General features: G+C 36.1%; 3 protein-coding genes and 1 pseudogene across 5 annotated transcripts; 2 read left to right on the forward strand and 2 right to left on the reverse strand.

Moving 5' to 3' along the window:
* The first annotated feature begins 658 nt into the window (after positions 1-658).
* LOC148293940 (NDR1/HIN1-like protein 10) lies at positions 659-2,225 on the forward strand. Its single transcript, XM_088254493.1, has 2 exons — positions 659-1,661; positions 1,936-2,225. The coding sequence occupies exon 1, from the start codon at positions 923-925 to the stop codon at positions 1,631-1,633; it is 711 nt and encodes a 236-aa protein (XP_088110619.1). The 5' UTR covers positions 659-922; the 3' UTR covers positions 1,634-1,661; positions 1,936-2,225.
* Positions 2,226-2,949: 724 nt separating this feature from the next.
* On the reverse strand, positions 2,950-4,537 carry LOC110746243 (rust resistance kinase Lr10 pseudogene; annotated as a pseudogene). The gene is made up of 2 exons (XR_015836463.1): positions 4,426-4,537; positions 2,950-4,248 (listed from the first exon to the last, which is right to left on the reverse strand). The product of XR_015836463.1 is annotated as a rust resistance kinase Lr10 pseudogene (transcript).
* Positions 4,538-4,847: 310 nt separating this feature from the next.
* On the reverse strand, positions 4,848-5,810 carry LOC148293941 (uncharacterized). The gene has a single exon (XM_088254659.1). The coding sequence runs from the start codon at positions 5,730-5,732 to the stop codon at positions 4,848-4,850; it is 885 nt and encodes a 294-aa protein (XP_088110785.1). The 5' UTR covers positions 5,733-5,810.
* Positions 5,811-6,122: 312 nt separating this feature from the next.
* LOC110765228 (rust resistance kinase Lr10-like) lies at positions 6,123-11,536 on the forward strand. Of its 2 annotated transcripts, none has more exons than XM_021968315.2 (3): positions 6,123-6,747; positions 10,054-10,089; positions 10,239-11,536. In XM_021968315.2, exons 1-3 carry the CDS (start codon positions 6,123-6,125, stop codon positions 11,285-11,287), a joined length of 1,710 nt encoding a protein of 569 aa, XP_021824007.2. In that variant the 3' UTR covers positions 11,288-11,536. The 2 variants fall into 2 exon arrangements, with proteins under 2 accessions (XP_021824007.2, XP_021824006.1); XM_021968314.2 differs by lacking the exon at positions 6,123-6,747 and adding an exon at positions 9,281-9,939.
* Positions 11,537-20,334: the final 8,798 nt, after the last annotated feature.

Below are 20,334 nucleotides of genomic sequence, written 5' to 3' on the forward strand. Positions count from 1 at the left end.
ATCAAACAACAAAAATTGAAGAACGAATGAAATAGAAAAAGAAGAGTGATAGCTTTGGAATGAGGAATGTGGAAGAGAGGGCCTAACGACGAACGATAGGAAGGAGAAGAGAGACGAGAGTGTGGAAGAAAAAGACGGGATTATTTTCAAAATTTTGAAAGTTTCATTAAAGCCTAGCGCCTCTTCAAAACTGATTCTCGTATCATCAAAAAATGAAAACAATTCATTACATGCTTTTCCTAATTGCTTTATCTCACTGTAGTTATTCACAATAAGTGACTATATTATCTCTTATCAAACAAGTTGAATTTTCAAAAATATTCTAAAATAATCACTTATGACCTCAAATAAGTAATACCAAACGGACACTTAAAAATCGTAAATGATATTGATATTTTAAGTAGAATTTTAGTAGTGGAATGCACAATATGTAAAGTCAGCTAAAACAATCCAATAATAAAATCACAATTGGGTAGATTAATGGAATCTAGGAGATTCCAGAATTAACGCGTAATATGCACGCAGACGGTGGTATTTGTCTTCATCTCAAAACTTATGGAAGAACAAATATTTAACTCAGAAAGAATGAGAGTAAAACCTTCCGCAAAAACAAAACCCGATTCGCATTAAAAAAACCTAATTAATCCCAAATTCTTTACTTTTTTTTTGGTAACAAGGGGGGCTAAAAGCCCAGCACAGCAACACCCATGGCATCATCATACAAAATATCCTTTAGGAAGTCAGGAGCCGAGAGATTTACCCAATTAATCCCAAATTCTTTACTTTACCCACCACAATTCAATCACTTTAAAAATACCCCGAGAGATTTCTCGTTTCTCTTTTCTGCCTTTTCCCCACAAAATCGGTAAATTGATAAACCCCGAAAATCCCCAAAATTCCTAGAACTCTTCAAACCCCGAACATGACCGACCCCACCCGACCCGTCACGGGCTACCCGGCCCCGCCCTACGCCCAGCCCAACGGCGGCTACCCATACTCCGCTAACCCCACCCAAACCCAACCCCGAGGCCCCTACTCCAACGCCTACAACCCACGAGCGGCCTTCATCCGCCGCTTCGTCGGCGCCATGGTCGCCCTCTTCGTCATTGTCGGCTGCATCCTCCTCGTCGTCTGGCTCATCCTCCGCCCCAAGGTCCCCGACTTCCGAGTCGACTCGCTTTCTCTCTCCAACTTCAACGTCTCCTCCGCCTCGCAGTCCGTGACCGGAACGTGGTCCGTCGGCTTCATTGCCTACAACCCCAACAAGAAGCTCAGTATACGATACGACGACGTCGAGTCCTCTATCTACTACGGCCCCGGCTTCATTTCGGAGACTCGGGTTCCGCCGTTCGCTCAGGGGACTAAGGATCGGACGTCTGTCAATGCGACTTTCTCGGCGGCGAATTCGTTCGTTGGCGCTACGGTGGCGCGCGGCATCGACGCGGACAAGGCGCGTGGGAGCGTGAGCTTCAACGTGAGGCTTTTTGCTAGGGTTGAATTTCGGAGAGGTGGGTGGAGGCTGAGGCGGCGGCTCTTGAGGGTTTTGTGCAGTAGTGTGGCGGTTTCTCTTTCGTCGAAAGGCGGGTTGGGTACTTTGGCCGGTGGGTCAAGAGATTGCCAGGTTGTTGTTTGAGATGGGGGCAATGCGTGTGATGGAAATGGTAATTTTTTAAATCTCTCACTTTTCAATTGAAGTCTCTGAAATTGTGACAAGTTGGGAACGAGGAATGCGTTGTTGTATAATTAGTAGTAAGATGAGTTTATGGATTTAGGTTAAGTTGTTGTATATATTTTTAACTACAATTCTTTTGTTGTTTCTGGTTAGTGATGGTTGCAATTGAGTTTGTTTTATTTTTTTCTCCTTCCAAAATACTACATCTTAGCTGAGCTTGGTTGCTTGTTCTACTCAGTTGATTCTTGTTGTCTTTTTGATAGAGGTCAAGTAGAGCTCATTTGCCTTTAATGGCTCGTGGTTTTTTTGGATGGAGGCTTGCTTATCCTAGACCTGGAGGATTTGAAAATGGATGGAGGCAACATTATTTAGTAGAAACTAGAAAGAAACAGAGTAGTTGCTTAGAACATCTGTCTCATGCTTGTTTTGGCCTTGGTTATTAAACTCGATGAATCCACCTTACGAGTGGTTGTTTAGAACATCTATAGGCTTTGCTGATCCTAGTGGATTTGAAAATCAAGATCTTTTTTTAGGATTGAGGATGGGATCAATGATCTAATAACAGAGCTTTTTTTTTAGTTTTAACAGTAATGTCTTCTACTTGTGTGATGTGTGTTATCTATGTCAGAAGAGAAGATTATACCACTCTACCACTTATCAGATTGGTTTAGTTGCGGTTTTTTCTTTTAATTTATTTGTTAATCAAGTTTGTCTGCCATATTCCTATGTTAAGAATTTAGAATTTAGTGAAACTGGCACTTCCCTTTGGAAGGTCTCCACGGTCGGCCGACGTGGATTGTGCAGCTTAGGCTAATGTTTTTTAAGCTTTTTCTTCGTTCCTGTCTGTGGTTCAGTCGTGTAGTTTGCACTATAAATTGCTGACTCCATTAAGCTCTAGTTCACAAAAGGGGTATGGTATTTCCACATCAGAGTTGCATCAGATTTCAGCCCTAGAAGCTAAGGAGGTTAGGGATTTGCACTAAGGTTTTTGAGTTTGAGTTTGAGTTTCACTTTGGTCCAAATCCAAGTCTGTAGCTTTGCTCTGGGTCTGTAAACTCTTACATATGGTTTAGTCATTGTCGGTAGAACTGGATTCTAATTCTGATATGGAGATTATTTGACGTATAGGGTCTTGTTTAATTTTGAACCCTTGGTTCAAGCATAATAAGCCCACACGATAACAAATCCATGTACAAATGAATTGTTTCTCTTGGGCAATTCATTTGTGTAAACCTAATTGTCATCAAAGTTTAAGTCATTGCATTTCTGGCAGGCAGTTTCTTAAACAATAACCAAAGGCAGAGGCTAATTATTTGCTTAAGTCAATTACAACATGTAAACATATTTGTGCTATGATCAAATACAGCGTAGATCTGCTAACTTTCCCTTACATAGATCCACATCTTGACTAATATTAATTCACTTCATTTGCATCCGCAATCAAAGTAATCTCTTCAGATTTTGAAGCACTTGATGCACAGGGACTTCGATTGTCCACACCAACTTCATCTGTAGGAATTTGTTGTGGGTATAAGAAAGGCCTTGGAGGCATTTGGAGGCTCTCAATTTCTCCTTCAAGCATCTCCACTACTTTATTCATTGAAGGGCGTTCGATAGGCTTCATTTGTATGCACCATAAAGCCACCATCATCATCTTCTTTATGATCTTCTTTTCCTCATCTGTTGCATCATCTCCTATTTCTATGTCCTTTCCTGCCTTCAACTGATCAGAAACCCATGTTGGAAAGTAGATTTGGCTAAATTGGCTTGATTGTTCTATACCCGCATTCAGGTTCTTCCTTCTACCAGCCATTTCCATCAATAGCATTCCGAAACTATACACATCGGCTTTGTACGAAACACCTCCAATGTTTTTGTAGAACAGTTCTGGAGCAATGTATCCCATGGTTCCTCTTGCTGCAGTCAAAGATACAATGCTATTATCCAATGGGTATAGCTTTGCTAACCCAAAATCAGAGACCTTGGGAGTAAACTTCTCGTCTAGAAGAATGTTGTGAGGCTTGATGTCAAAGTGCAAAATTTGCATGTCACAGCCTTGATGGAGGTAATCAATACCACGAGCCACTCCAAGTGCGATTTCAAATATTTTCTGGCAACTTAAAGACACATCTCCTTGTTGAGAAAAAATGTATTTCTCAAGAGACCCATTAGACATGAAATCATATACAAGAGCACGTTTTGAACTTTCAACACAGAAGCCAATAAGTCGCACCACGTTAACATGGCGAATCCTTCCAATGGTAGCAACCTCATTGATAAAGTCTTGGCCATTATTAGTTTTGGACTTGCCTAACATCTTGATGGCTACAAGGCGACCGCTGCGGAGCTTTGCCTTGTATACAGAGCCATAGCCTCCTTCCCCCAATTTGTCCTTGAAACCTCTGGCCATCTTTTTGATGTCCGAGTAAGAGTATCTTATTGGCATGAGATTATTATTACTCTGAAGAAAGTCTTCTATATTGCCATACATGACAAGTGCCTCCCTCGCCATTTATATATTAGCAGTGCAGTTACAAAGGGAAAACCAAATGTAAATTTGGCTGCTACGTATAGTGCTGCATGGTCCATAAAAAAGGAGTTAATAGGAAGGATAATAATTTACTATAATAATAATAATATACTCCTCTCCAAACCATCTCAACCTTGCAAGTGTTTTGTTCTCATAAATTTTTATTGTGCCTTTAAATCTAAATAATAATGTTTCCGTGAGATAAACACAAGAATTCTCTTACCAAGGTAACCAATTGCACAGAGCACAAGTATAAGGGTATCATCAAGGTCATTGTTGCCAGTATTCACTGATAAAAGCCAATCAAGGTGGAAGTGCGTATAAATAGGGTACATAACTATTTCTGCAACAGTAGTGAAGACATCGATCAATAAAATGACAAAGAAAATTTAACCACACATTTATATCATAAGTTGGTCTATTTACAGGGTAGAGGGATCCACTCACCTAGATAATGTATTACCTCGTCTATCATGCGCCAACGTGCTACATTGAAAAGAAAACTGTAACATTAGCTTTTTAACTGTTGGAAATTACAGTTTAACTTCCTGGGGTAAAACTGATATTTGACCATAGTTTCATAGGCACTACTGTAAATAAGCCTTCTTTAATATATAATTTATAATTTAAAGGTTTGGCAATTGTCTAACCTTCTTCTGGTACCATTGCTGGTGAGCATTGAATTCCAGTGCCGTTGCTGTTCAGCTCGCAATATTCCTCTGATCTGCACTTTCCTGTACATGCATGACGAAGCCATGAGAGTTCAAAGCCATGCGCTATTTCATTATATATTCCTTTGCAAGACGTCATGTACTCCTCAGTTGAAGGGGACACCATAACCATTAGTGTTATTTTGCAGGAATCCCCCAAATTGACTGAAAATGGGCCCACTGATGCATTGGATTTTATGAAATAAGAATATGTTGTTAAATTGGAGAAAGAAGAATAGTTGTTGACCCCACTGATGCATGGAGCTGTTTCAACAATGAGATCGGAAGGATTCATTGGATTTTCACAGCTCACGAAGATTATAGACATTGATAATGATGCTGTTGGGTAAGAATTACTGTAGTAATAAATGGGCACGTAATAATAAGAGTAATAAGAAGAAAAGTTGAAGCGGGTCAAGGAGTAGAGTGGGTGGGAGAAGTAGTTGTCGTTGATCTTGTGAACACCAGCATCCACAAGTCGGATTGTGAAGTTATTGTAATTGATTGCTTGTACATAATACTTTCCTGATAACAAGTATAGTACTGCATGATGAGTAGTACCACTTCCATTTGCCTCACATGATAGCTCGTAGCTTTTGTTGCCGCAGTCTTTAGAGTCTCCTTTCAATCGGAACGGAGAGCTTATGCTAATATTTCCACAAGAACGAATACAATCAGGAGCTTTATTAGCTGTAATATTATTGGAAGCTGTTTGGGAACAAGAGGAAGGAACAAGAAGAAGAAGAAGAAGAAGAAGAAGAAGAAGATGATGAAGGAGGAGGGCTCTGTAAGCAGCAGATAAGAGACTTCCTCTAGACATGATGTCAGGGCAGAAGAAAGAGATTTTCAATTTAGTACAGTTAATTTAAAGGGACTCGTAGATATAGGTCTAATTTTACAAAAAGGGTGCCTTGTAATGGGCAAATAAAATCATGAAAACACTTCTTACTTGATTTATATTTAGGGGCAAATTTGAAATCACAACGTAAATAAAAAAATAAAAAATAAAAAATATAAATGTCAGAAATTTAAAAAATATAGCTAATCCGGCACAAAAGTCAAAGGACTTGGATTACTAACAATAAATGTGTGGATTGCATCCAAATTCTGTCATAAGAATTGAATTTATTCCGAATTATTTATAATTTAAACCTTTAAAGAGATAATCAGATAAAAAAAGATAAGAGGGGTTGCATGAGTCCATGAGTCCATGAATTTCTCACGGTGGTTGCTCATGATAGTCGTAATACTAGTAGTAGATGCAGTCAATGGTGGAGTAGATTGCAGAGCCATCCGATACCCATTTCGACTTAAAGGTAGGCAGCCAATCCATTGTGGCTGCCGGGGATTTGATGTTTCATGCACTGAAGACAACGAGACTATACTTGAGTTACCATCGTCGTCAGCTAAGCTCCGTGTTGATGGGATTAACTACAGATCTCATGCAATTAGCGGAAGTCCTTATGATGATTGCTGGCCAAGGGAGTTGTTTTACGGTAATGGTTCTTATCCCTTTGAATTCGTAAGGCCCGCAACCTTATTCAGTTGTCCACCGTACGGTAATGGTTCTTATCCCTTTGAATTCGTAAGGCCCGTAACCTTATTCAGTTGTCCACCGTCAACAGTAAGAGATGAATATTGTTCCAAATATTCTTGTCTGGCGAGATTGAGCCCATGCCATGGCAACAATTCTGGTAACCATATTTACGCTATCATTGGTGATTATTGTTCCTTTGATGAAATGCCCCTAGTGTCTTGTATCAAGGTGCATGACTACGAATTCAAAGGGACAGGAATATTGCATTGGTCCATTCCATCATGTGAACATTGCAAAGGTATTTTACAATCCAAGTTTACTTTCCAACTATAATTTCAAGATTAATTGAAGATTCTATGCAAACTATAATTTTGGATTTCATTGATTTGAAAACCGGCCCTTATTTCATGAACAACTTTTACAGGTCGTAATTTTAGAAGGACAATTTTGAAGATATTAGGTGAGCTATATCCGTAGACCTTCATTTCATCTCATTTCTTCTTCTTTTTCCTTCCTTTTTCTTTCTTTTATAAACATATAATGGGGAGGAAGTTAATCAAGGGTATGTTTGGAAGAGAGTTTAAAATGGCTAAAAATGCTTTAAAACACGTTTGACACAAAAAGAAAATATTTGCAGGTATTTTCGCACTCTGTTTAGTTCTAATAGTGACTGGGACGACAATCTACTATGTCTACAACTCAAACAAAAAGAAAAAAGAAAATCAGCTTAGAATTGAAAGATTTTTGGATGAATACAGAGCGATGAAGCCAAGTAGAATATGTTGAAAGATTTCCGCACTCTGTTGGATGAATACACTGATTCATTGGATTTTATGAAATAAGAATATGTTGTTAAATTGGAGAAAGAAGAATTGGAAGAAGAATAGTTGTTGACCCCACTGATGCATGGAGCTGTTTCAACAATGAGATCGGAAGGATTCATTGGAATTTCACAGCTCAGGAAGATTATAGACATTAATGATGCTATTGGGTAAGGAACTGAATAATCAGAGTCATCAGAAAAGTTGAAGTAGGTCAAGGAGTAGAGTGGGTGGGAGAAGTAGTTGTCCTTGATCTTGTGAACACCAGCATCCACAAGTCGGATTGAGAAGTTATTGTAATTGATTGCTTGTACATAATACTTTCCTGATAACAAGTATAGCACTGCATGATGAGTAGTACTAGTACCATTTCCCTTGGCCTCACAAGATAGCTCGAAGCTTTTGTTGCTGTCGCCGCAGTGTTTAGAGTCTCCTTTCAATCGAAATGGAGAGCTTATGTTAATATTTCCACAAGAACGGGTACAATCAGAGTTATCATGAGCTGTAATATTATTGGAAGCTGTTTGGGAACAAGAGGAAGGAACAAGAAGAAGAAGAAGATGATGATGATGAAGGAGGAGGGCTCTGTAAGCAGCAGATAGGAGACTTCCTCTAGACATGATGTCAGAGCAGAAGAAAGAGATTTTCAATTTAGTACAGTTAATTTAAAGGGACTCTTAGATATAGGTTCAATTTTACAAAAAGGGTGCCTTGTAATGGCCAAATAAAATCATGAAAACACTTCTTACCTGATTTATACTTATGGGCAAATTTGGAACCACAATATAAATTTTAAAAAAAAAAAATGTCAGATAAAAAAAAAGGGCTTTTTATCACAAATGGTCCTTAAAGTTTACGATTTTATCACGAATGGTCCTTGAGGTTTTTTTGTGACACTAATAGTCCTTAACGTTAGTGTTTTTTATCACAAATGGTCCCTCCGTTAAAAATTTTGTTGAGTGTAATAAGTGGAGCCCACATGTCCAATCACATCATGACATGTGGATTAAATAAATAAAGAAATAATATTTTTTTTTTAATGAAAATCCATTCTCTCTCTGTCTCTCTCCCCCTCCCCTCTGCCCTCTCTCCTCTCTCCTCCCTCCTCCTTGTGCTCTCCCTCTCCCTCTGTTGTTTTTTCCTTGCCTCTACAGCCCGACCACCCCATGCCCACCCACCCCTCTCCCTCTGTATATTTTGCAAAATAATCACTTGCACAAGGTAGTTTCACATTTCCTTTTACACAAATATTTTTTCAAACAACTTAAAATAATTAAAAACAGAGGGGGAGAGTAGAGGAGGAGAGAAAATACAGTGGGAGAGGGTAGGGTAGTTGGGCGTGGGTTGCGGCTTGCGGCTTGCGGCTTGCGGGTGGCTGTGTTAAAAAAACAGAGACTAATAAAAGAATCCCAAAGACCATTTTTTCTTGCAGGTGGCAGGCAATGGGCAAGAAAAAAACAAAGGGGGATTGTGGGTTATGATTTATATATATGGTTTATATTATTATTTTTACAGAGGGAGAAGGAGAGGACAGGGGGGAGAGAGGGAGAGCAGAGGGGGAGAGAGGGGGCAGAGGATGGAGAGCGAGGGCAGAGGGGGAGAGAGATGGAGTAGAGGAAGGGGGATGAAAAGTTGTAGAAAAAAAAAAAGGAATTTTCATTAAAAAAAATTATTTAATTATTTTTCCATCCACATGTCACAATGTGATTGAAATATGGGCTCCACTTGTCTTCCACATCAGACACTTAACAGAATTTTTAACGGAGGGACCATTTGTGATAAAAAGCTCTAACGTTAAGGACTATTAGTGTCACAAAAAAACCTCAAGGATCATTCGTGATAAAATCTTAAACGTTAAGGACCATTTGTGATAAAAAGCCAAAAAAAGAAGAAGAGGGGTTGCATGAGTTATGACCCGCCCGCCATTGACTCAAACATCTAGATGGAGTGGGGCCCATATCATCTTGAAGTAATCAAATTGAAGTACTGACCCCTGAGTTTATATCATCTGCATGCAATTCGATTTATTTGCTTAGAAAGGGTTCTCATCATGAATTTCTTATGGTGGTTGGCCGTGGTAGTAGTAATAGGAATAGGAGTCAATGGTGGAGTAGGCCATGAAGATTGCGGAGAAACAAGATGTCGCCCGGACGGCCCAGCAATCCGATGCCCATTTCGACTTAAAGGTAGGCAGCCAATCCATTGTGGCTTCCGGGGATTTGATCTTTCTTGCGATGAATACAACGCGACTTTGCTCGAGATGGCATCAACTAAGCTCATTGTTTATGAGATTAACTACAATTCTCATGCAATTAGAGGAATTCCTTATTATGGTTGCTTGCCAAGGGAGTTGTTTTACAGTAATGGTTCTTCTCCCTTTGAATTTGTAAGCCGCGCAATCTTATTCAGTTGTCCACCGTCAACAGTAAGAGATGAATATTGTTCCAGCAGTTATGGTGGTGATTGTCTGGCGAGATTGAGCCCATGCCATGGCAACAATTCTGGTAATAACCATACTTACGCTGTCTTGGATCAAGGTTATGGGTGTGACTTCGGATCAATGCCCCTAGTGTCTTGTATCAAGGTGCGTGATTATATATCACATTACCCTAAAGATTCAAATTCGATGACGCTGCATTGGTCCATACCATCATGTGAACATAGCAAAGGTATTACACTCCTACTTTACTTTCCAACATAATCGCTTATGAGAATTTGAAGAATATAATTTTGGATTTCATTTATTTGAAAACCGGCCCTTATTTCATGAACAACTTTTACAGGTCGTAATCATAGAAGGCCAAATCTGAAGATATTAGGTGAGCTATATCCGCAGACCTTCATTTCATCTAATTTCTTTCTTTTATGAACATAATGGTGAGGAAATTAATCAACATGTTTTCAAGAGAGTTTAAAATTGCTAAAACCGCTTTAAAAAACATTTGACACAAAAATAAAATATTTGCAGGTATTTCGGCACTCTGTTTAGTTCTAATAGCGACGGGGACGACAATCTACTATGTCTACAACTCAAACAAAAAGGAAAAAGAAAATCAGCTTAGAATTGAAAGATTTTTGGATGAATACAGAGCAATGAAGCCAAGTAGATATTCCTATGCTGATATTAAGAGGATAACAAGTCAATTCAAGGAAAAGTTGGGTCAAGGTGCCTACGGAACAGTGTTCAAAGGAAAGCTTTCCTCTGAGTTACTTGTTGCTGTGAAAATCCTCAACAATTCAAATGAAAATGGGGAAGATTTCATAAACGAAGTGGGGACAATGTGTCAAATCCACCATGTCAATGTGGTTCGCTTGGTTGGAATTTGTGCTGACGGATTTATTCGTGCTCTTGTTTACGAATACTTACCAAATTGTTCTTTGCAAAATTTCTTATCATCAGCAGATAATAAGAATTCATTTATTGGTTGGGATAAGTTGCAAGATATCGCTCTAGGAATAGCTAAAGGAATTGAATATCTTCACCAAGGATGCGACCAACGAATCCTGCACTTCGATATCAAACCACATAATGTATTGCTAGACCAAGATTTCACTCCAAAAGTTTCTGATTTCGGTTTAGCCAAGTTTTGTGCTAAGGATCAAAGTGCAATATCGATGACTACAGCCAGGGGGACCATGGGCTACATTGCACCCGAAATCTTCTCAAGGAACTTCGGCAATGTCTCTTATAAGTCGGATGTCTATAGTTTTGGAATATTGTTACTTGAAATGGTTGGAGGTAGAAAAAACTTTAAAGTCATGGAGGACTCCACTAGCCAAGTCTACTTCCTAGAATGGATCTATAACCTATTAGAGCAGGGCAACGACCTACGAATTCATATTGGTGATGATGAAGCAGATGTTACAATTGCTAGGAAACTTGCAATTGTGGGTCTATGGTGCATTCAATGGCATCCAACAGATCGTCCTTCAATGAAAGTTGTAGTTCAAATGTTGGAAAGAGAAGGTAATAATCTAGCCATGCCTCCTAATCCTTTTGCGTGCACCTCAAGTTGAAGGAGATAATGAACAAACCTCTATGCCGAAGAAGCACATGTGCCTGCATGGATTATACCACTCACTTCTGAGATAAGTCATTATAATAAGATTGTTATGGTATTGTAGTGTTAAGGAGATAGTACTAGTTAATTAAGAAACTAGTTTGAGTTCAATAAATTTCAATGTAAAGTATTAATTAGATACCAATAATTCATCAAACTTGCAGTACATGTTATAATTGAGACTAAGATGGTATCTCTTTTTCTATGTATTCATATATAATGGTGTATTTTGCTATATATTCATATATAATGGTGTATTTTGAATTATAGAAGGGAAAAAAACAGAGACCCATATTGTCTTATTAACCGAAATATTCATGATTTAGGTCATTACTCAAAGATGATCGTTACAAAAGATTACTTAAATAAATAGAAGAACTCAATACTTCTTATAAACGATGATTACCTAAAAAATGAATGATTGAAATTATGTGATGACATTGTGAAATAAACTCAAATAATTATTTTTCCCCTTAGTATTTGAATGGTCGTGTAGTTTAGATATCCAAATAAATGATTCTTGGTCCACTCCCATCAATAACACAGTAAACTAATCAAAAAGGTGCAGAAGAGTCCACGTATTGTACTCAAAACTTCAAATACAACTGTTATACTTTATGCATAATATATATTTGCGACCAATTAATCAAAAACATTTTGCAATAAAAGTGACCACAAAAGATGTTCTGATGAGCTTAGCATAACGTTCTTCTAATAGAGAAGCATTTTAAAAAATTTATTGAAAACTCAAGTGTTTTTTGGATGATTCTTGAAAAAATACCTAATACGTGCTTCTTTATAAAGCACTTTTGTGACTCATTTTTTTGTTAAACATTACTAAAAGCAATTTTATGCTAGTTAACGTGTCATGTTTTAAATTGTTAGACAACTTGTAAATGTAGAGACTTAACAGGAAATCCAAATTCAACTTCCGAACCAATCCATAGGAATCGAACATTGAGCGAGCCAATTACAGCAATAACAATAAAAATTATTATTAAAAAAATATTGACCGAACCCCAAAGTACAAAACCAAACCATGTAAGAAAATGAAAGCAGCTTACCAAATTGGCATGTAAAAATATACGCCAACAGGGAATATTTAACAAAATGTTATATATTTCCTAGACTATATCTTATGCAAAATGTCTTTAACACGAACCTCCACTTCCGATATAACACCACATAATATATATTTGCTAGATATCCAAAAAAAAAAAAAAGTTAATACAATGCTAATCAATCATTGGGGTCTACTTAATAATATTATTAAAATGATCCGAAGTGTTAATTTTTTAGATCAGGAATTAACATTATTCAACATATAACTGACAATAAACTAGTCTATATATATTGTTTTCAAGGGAATTCTCTACTCAAAGGTACAGAAAATACCAAGTATGTGCTCAAAACTGTTGATTAATATTCAAACACAGCTAGGTCTATTTATCATTTTCCACATTCTGAGCCACCCCAAGGAAATTTCCTTTCAATTGAAGAAGACTAATCAAATTTCCAAAAAGGTTTTTGGGCCTAGTGAAGCAAGAAGCCAAGTGCTGGCAACGTAGAGGAAGACTTTGACCATATACTCATGTTATGTGGTTCTCATCCTATTCCAAAAGTAAAAAAGGACAAAAAGAAAAATAAAACAAAGAAAGTTCAATGAGAACTAAACACTTGTTCCACAATAGACAACTACTTAAGCTTAGGAATCTCTCCAACCCACTCCTCAAGTCGGGAAATATTTTCTGCATTAGTGATTATTTGGACTTTATAATACAATGCCAATCAGTGGTTTGGGTCCACTTAATAATATCATTAAAATGGATCCAAATCATCTTCTTAGATTTCTCTCTGTTATGATCTACTTGACTTTTCTTATAAGCATGCAATCTTCTTAGATTTCTCTCTTTCATGATCTCCAACCCACTCCTCAAGTTAGGAAATATTTTCTGCATTAGTGATTATTTGGACTTTCTTCGTTACTCAATTCAATTTTCCTTCAATATCTTGCAATTTCTCTCACCATACACAAGATTTTCTTCCACCATTCCAAGTACAAGACACGATGGTTTTACAAGAAAACATATGAAATAATCATATCTGACAATTTGCCCATTAATCAAAACCTAATAAAGTTCATAAGTAATCTTCGGTAGTTTTGATTTTCACACACAATATAGTTTACTATTTAGGTAAATAGGAATTCAATTTCAGCTAATTAGGATAAAGCCAAAAGCCAAAATATAGCACCTATAAATAATAAAAAACATTCATGATAATAATTAAATGAATAAACGATTTTTTATTTGGATAATTTTTTTCTAGCCCTTGAGTTTATATATATCTCCAAATAAATGATCCCTGGTCCACTCCCATCAACTTGACAATAAATTTGTCTATATATTGTTTTCAAGGGAATAGAGTCATTCTCTCCGCTAAATCAAAGGTGCAGAACATACCAAGATAGTATTGTGCCTAAAACTGTTGACTAATATTCAAACATAGTTGTTATGAGAGGTACTTATCTATTTATCGTTGTCCACATTCTGAGACACCCCAAAGAAATTTCCTTTCCGGTGAAGAAGACTAATGAAATTTCCTTTCTTGTAGGCAACATAGAGGAAGACTTTCACCATATACTCATGTTATGTGGTTCTCATCCTATTCCAAAAGAAAAAAAAAAAACAAAGAAAGTTCAATGAGAATTAAACCCTTGTTCCACAATAGACAACTACTTAAGTTTGGGCATCTCTCCAACCCACTCCTCAAGTCAGGAAATTTTTCTGCATTAGTGATTATTTGGACTTTCTTTGTTTTGATCCAACATGTATATTTTAACCCACTCCCCACATATATATTTAATGATAAAACATGTTACTTTTTATTTATTATTTAAATTATTAAAAACATAACAAAAAAGTGAGAAAAGACTAATAAGGTTTCAATGTAGGTTACGCAAAACACGAGGCGGAATCTGAGTTTCATACAAACACTTATGAAGAAAGAAGAATCAAATATTGATCTTCCGGGGTAAAAATAAATGATCTTAATCACTAGAACTATAAACTCCTTATAAGATTAATTTTTCTTCAATGTGTAAGTGTAATATTTAGATAAGAGTATGTCAATATTTCCTGTGAACCCCTCTACTTAATTATTATTTTTAAGTTTTTATCCAAAAGCTCTAACCTCTTATTATCAAGTTATTACAATATTAGCCATTACTTTATGCTAACTCCACAACAGGTCATTACTTAAAGATAATCTTTACAAAAAGTTACTCATGGTGTGTTTACTAATCAGGAATTAGAATTCTCATAAGGAATTGAATTCCGCTTATGGAGAATTCCTGTGTTTATTTCACATCAAGGAATTGAAAAGTAAGTGGGGCCCACACAAAATTAGGAATTGAATTCCTGATTTTTGAGGAATTCAATTCTTGGGTGAGAGGTGGTATATTCTAATTCATGGAGAATTCACCCATTATGAATTCATCTTTTTTACCCATTATATCCTCACACAATTTTCAAAATTCCAAATATGCCATCTACTTTAACCCAACAATGAGAACATTTTAGTAATTAGTACCACTCCTACCACAATTCCATATGGTTTAGTAAACAACTCAATAGGAATCTAGAATCTAACTCCCCTCAATCCATATGGTTTAGTAAAGAACTTCATTAGGAATCCGGAATCTAATTCTCCTCAATCCAACTTTTCCTCAATTCAATTCATCCTCAATTCAATTCCTCCTAATCCAATTACGGATTAGTAAACATGCCATCAAATAAATAGATGAACTCAATACTTCTTATAAATGATGACATAAAAATTAAACGATCGAATCATGTGATGACATTGTGAAGTAAACCCAAATAGATATTTGGCCTCTTAGTACTTGAATGGTCGTGTAGTTTAGATATCAAATAAATGATTCTTGGTGCTCTTGGTTCATGAAATCTTTCCAAAAGGTTCATTGCCAAGTTTCTTATCATCAACATATAATAAGAATTCTTTTTTTAGTTGAAAGATATCGCTTTTGGAATAGCCAAACGAATTGAATATCTTTGCCTAGGGTGTCACCACCGAATCCTCCACTTCCGATATAACACCACATAATATGTATTTGCTAGATATCAAAAAAAAAAAAAAAGTTGATACAATGCTAACTAGTCATTTGGGTCCACTTAATGATCCGAAGCGTTCATTTTTTAGATCATGAATTAACATTCAAACACAACTGACAATAAACTAGTCTATATATTGTTTTCAAGGGAATAGACAATTCTCTCCGCTAAACTCAAAGGTACAGAAGATACCAAGTATGTGATCAAAATTGTTGATTAATATTCAAACACAGCTAGGTCTATTTATCATTGTCCACATTCTGAGCCACCCCAAGGAAATTTCCTTTCAGTTGAAGAAGACTAATCAAATTTCCAAAAGGTTTTTGGGCTTAGTGAAGCAAGAAGCCAAGTGCTAGCAACGTAGAGGAAGACTTTGACCATATACTCATGTTATGTGGTTCTCATCCTATTCCAAAAGTAAAAAAGGACAAAAAGAAAAATAAAACAAAGAAAGTTCAATGAGAACTAAACACTTGTTCCACAATAGACAACTACTTAAGCTTAGGAATCTCTCCAACCCACTCCTCAAGTCGGGAAATATTTTCTGCATTAGTGATTATTTGGACTTTATAATACAATGCCAATCAGTGGTTTGGGTCCACTTAATAATATCATTAAAATGGATCCAAATCATCTTCTTAGATTTCTCTCTGTTATGATCTACTTGACTTTTCTTATAAGCATGCAATCTTCTTAGATTTCTCTCTGTCATGATCTCCAAGCCACTCCTCAAGTCAGGAAATATTTTCTGCATTAGTGATTGTTTGGACTTTCATTGTTACTCAATTCAATTTTCCTTCAATATCTTGCAATTTCTCTCACCATACACAAGATTTTCTTCCTCCATTCCAAGTACAAGATACGATGGTTTTACAAGAAAACATATGAAATAATCATATCTGACAATTTGCCCATTAATCAAAACCTAATAAAGTTCATAAGTAATCTTCAGTAGTTTTAGTTTTCACACACATTATAGTTTACTATTTAGGTAAATAGGAATTCAATTTCAGCTAATTAGGATAAAGCCAAAAGCCAAAATGTAGTACCTATAAATAATAAAAAACATTAATGATAATAATTAAATGAATAAATGATTTTTTATTTGGATAATTTTTTTCTAGCCCTTGAGTTTATATATATCTCCATATAAATGATTCTTGGTCCACTCCCATCAGCATGACAATAAATTAGTCTATATATTGTTTTCAAGGGAATAGAGCCATTCTCTCCGCTAAATCAAAGGTGCAGAACATACCAAGATAGTATTGTGCTCAAAACTGTTGACTAATATTCAAACACAGCTGTTATGAGATGTACTTATCTATTTATCGTTGTCCACATTCTGAGACACCCCAAGGAAATTTCCTTTCCGGTGAAGAAGACTGATGAAATTTCCTTTCTTGTAGGCAACATAGAGGAAGACTTTCAACATACTCATGTTATGCGGCTCTCTCATCCTATTCCAAAAGAAAAAAAGGACAAATAGAAAGAAAAAAACAAAGAAAGTTCAATGAGAATTAAACCCTTGTTCCACAATAGACAACTACTTAAGCTTGGGCATCTCTCCAACCCACTCCTCAAGTCAGGAAATATCTCTCCAACCCACTCCTCAAGTCAGGAAATATTTTCTGCATTAGTGATTATTTGGACTTTCTTTGTTTTGATCCAACATGTATATTTTAACCCACTCCGCACATATATATTTAATGATAAAACATGTTACGTTTTATTTATTATTTAAATTATTAAAAACATAACAAAAAAGTGAGAAAACACTAATAAGGTTTCAATGTAGGTTACGCAAAACACGAAGTAGAATCTGAGTTTCATACAAACACTTATGAAGAAAGAAGAATCGAATATTGATCTTCCGAGGTAAAAATAAATGATCTTAATCAAAATGGAGGAACCAAGATGAAAGTACTAAAATGGAAACTGCGATGCAGAAACATAAACTACAATGTAGAAGCGGAAATTGCAATGCCTAAACGGAAACTGTAATGCTGGATCTGGGCAAAAATTCTCGCTTTAGAGTTAAACAAAACAAAACAATATTTTTTTTATTCAAGACATGTTGGGAGAGGGGGAATCAGACTGAAAACCACCTAGAATGTAAAATAGGTTATTCATGTTTTCGTTTTCTGCATTGCATGTTATGTTTTCTGCATTGCAGTTTTCGTTTTCTGTAATGCAGTTTCCGTTTCTGCATTGGAGTTTTCGTTTTCTGCAATGCACTTTCTGTTTTCTACAAAGAGCAAAAAGAGATATATGTAGACGAAAGCATCAGTTGGCTCGTGATTTTGAAACAAAGAGCTAAAAGAGATATATGCAGACGAAACGCAAGCAACCTCCAGATAGTAAACAGCTGCATAATCCAATTTCCGCAAAATTAGCCATTAGGGCAGTTAATACTAGGCCTCGTCAATGGGCTGGGCCGGGCTTTAAAGAGGAGAGAGAAAATAACAGGTAGGGCCAGGCCGGTTTTTTTTATTTTTAAATTCAAAGCGCAAGCCTAGCCAATGGGGTGGGCTTGAAAAAGCCCATCGGGCCAGGCCGAGTTAAGCCCAACGGGCTAGGCCTAAATGGGCCTACTTTATTTTGTCTTTTTTTTAAAATATGTATTTATTTTTGTCAATTCTTTATTTTATTTTTTCTATGTTTTGGTGTGTTTCTATGCTTCCTCTTTTTTTTTTTTTTTAATAGTTCTCTATTTAAATTTGTCTATATGTTTATTATGTCTCCCTTTTTTTCTTTGTTCATAACTTCATAGTTCTCTCTATTTTTTTCCCATAAATATAAAGATATAATTATACAACCCCATATTAATAAAATCATATTTTATCCCATACTTCATTTTTTTAAGTTCTTACAATGATAATATATAATGGTTTTCTCCATATTTCATTTAACTTGGGTTTTTTAAATATATTTATTTATATGTATGTGAGCCCGTGGGCCGGGCTTTTATGGGTGGGCCGGGCCGGGCTTTTTTGGGCTCAAACGGGCCGGGCCGGGCTTTAGACACCCAAGTCCAAGCCTGGCCCACTCAACAATGGGCTGGGTCGGCCTATGGCCCATAACAGGCCAGGCCGAGCTTTTTCTTGATGGGCCGGGCGGGCCCCCATGGGCTCGTGGGCCTAATGATGACCCCTAGTTAATACATAGCAATATATATCATCATATTGATGAAAACCATATGAATTCCACATTTACAATAGGTATTTAAATGAACTGAAATTAATACAAAATTTGACTCAACTAAGCCTTATACCAAATTATCCATCATTTCCTTCTATACCAATTTCTCAAATTTCTCAGCAACTAATCTACAGAGAATGAATAAGAGAGAGAGAGAGAGAGGAGCAAAAACTTACAACATAGAGGAAGACTTTCACCATATGCTCATGTTATGTGGTTCTCATCCTATTCCAAAAGAAAAAAAGGACAAAAAGAAAAAACAACAAAGAAAGTTCAATGAGAATTAAACCCTTGTTCCACAATAGACATCTACTTAAGCTTGGGCATCTCTCCAACCCACTCCTCAAGTCAGGAAATATTTTCTGCATTAGTGATTATTTGGACTTTCTTTGTTTTGATCAAACATGTATATTTTAATGATAAAATATGTTACTTTTTATTTATTATTTAAATTATTAAAAACATAACAAAAAAGTGAGAAAAGACTAATAAGGTTTCAATGTAGGTTACGCAAAACATGAGGCAGGATCTGAGTTTCATACAAACACTTATGAAGAGTATGTCAATATTAGTTTTTCTTCAATGTGTAAGTGTAATATTTAGATGAGAGTATGTCAATATTTCCTGTGAGCCCTTCTACTCAATTATTATTTTTAAGTTTTTATCCAAAAGCTCTAACCTCTTATTATCAAGTTATTTCAACATTAGCCATTACGTTATGCTAACTCCACAACTGGTCATTACTTAAAGATAATCTTTACAGAAAGTTACTCAAATAAATTGATGAACTCAATACTTCTTATAAATGATGACCTAAAAATTAAACGATCGAATCATGTGATGACATTGTGAAGTAAACCCAAATAGACATTTGGCCTCTTAGTACTTGAATGGTCGTGTAGTTTAGACATCCAAACAAATGATTCTTGGTCCACTCCCATCAACAAGACAAATAAACTAGTCCTAAAGGTGTAGAAGAATCCACGTATTGTGCTCAAAACTTCAAACGCAATTGTTATACTGCATGAGAGGGTACTTGTCTATTTATAGCTGTATACACTGACGGACCCACAGTGGGGTCAATGGGGTTAAACAACCCTATGGACTCCATGAAAACAAGCTAGAAGGTCCCTTTACTTGACTGTGTGACCCCATGAATGACTGAAGGAGAGGGTTAGCTAGTGTGAGGAAGAAGAAGCTGCCCAGTGAGCTTCTGTTCTTTTTAAAACATGTATATTTTTTAACCCACTCCCCACATATATATTTAATGATAAAACATGTTTCTTTATATTTATTATTTAAATTATTAAAAACATAACCAAAAAAGTGAGAAAAGACTAATAAGGTTTCAATGTAGGTTACGCAGAACACAAGGCAGAATATGAGTTTCTCCAATGCAGTAGAAAAATTAAAATCTGTCATTTTGTAGATACTTCTTGGACATCAAAGTAAGTAACCCTTTTTTTTTTTTTTTTTTTTTTTAAATTTTATAAATATATATGTTTTAGCTTTCAAGATAGTACGTGTTGACATGTGTGTATATATTTGGCAAAATTCACACATGTGCTATAGCCTTTTATGTGGACATCCTAAAAATGTTAAATTGAAATGCATGTATGTACTAAGTATTGATACGAGAAAATGTGAAAATTAACTACTCCAATAATTC

This window comes from Prunus avium, chromosome 6, assembly GCF_965620075.1.
Source record: "Prunus avium chromosome 6, drPruAviu1.hap1.1, whole genome shotgun sequence".
NCBI lineage: Eukaryota > Viridiplantae > Streptophyta > Magnoliopsida > Rosales > Rosaceae > Prunus > Prunus avium.

Coding starts and splice junctions, on each gene's coding strand:
- LOC110765228 (XM_021968315.2), top strand. CDS start 6,123: ATGAATTTCTCACGGTGGTTGCTCATGATAGTCGTAATACTAGTAGTA. Junction 6,748..10,053: donor ATCATGTGAACATTGCAAAG/GTATTTTACAAT, acceptor CAACTTTTACAG/GTCGTAATCATAGAAGGCCA. Junction 10,090..10,238: donor GCCAAATCTGAAGATATTAG/GTGAGCTATATC, acceptor AAATATTTGCAG/GTATTTCGGCACTCTGTTTA.
- LOC148293940 (XM_088254493.1), top strand. CDS start 923: ATGACCGACCCCACCCGACCCGTCACGGGCTACCCGGCCCCGCCCTAC.
- LOC148293941 (XM_088254659.1), bottom strand. CDS start 5,732: ATGTCTAGAGGAAGTCTCTTATCTGCTGCTTACAGAGCCCTCCTCCTT.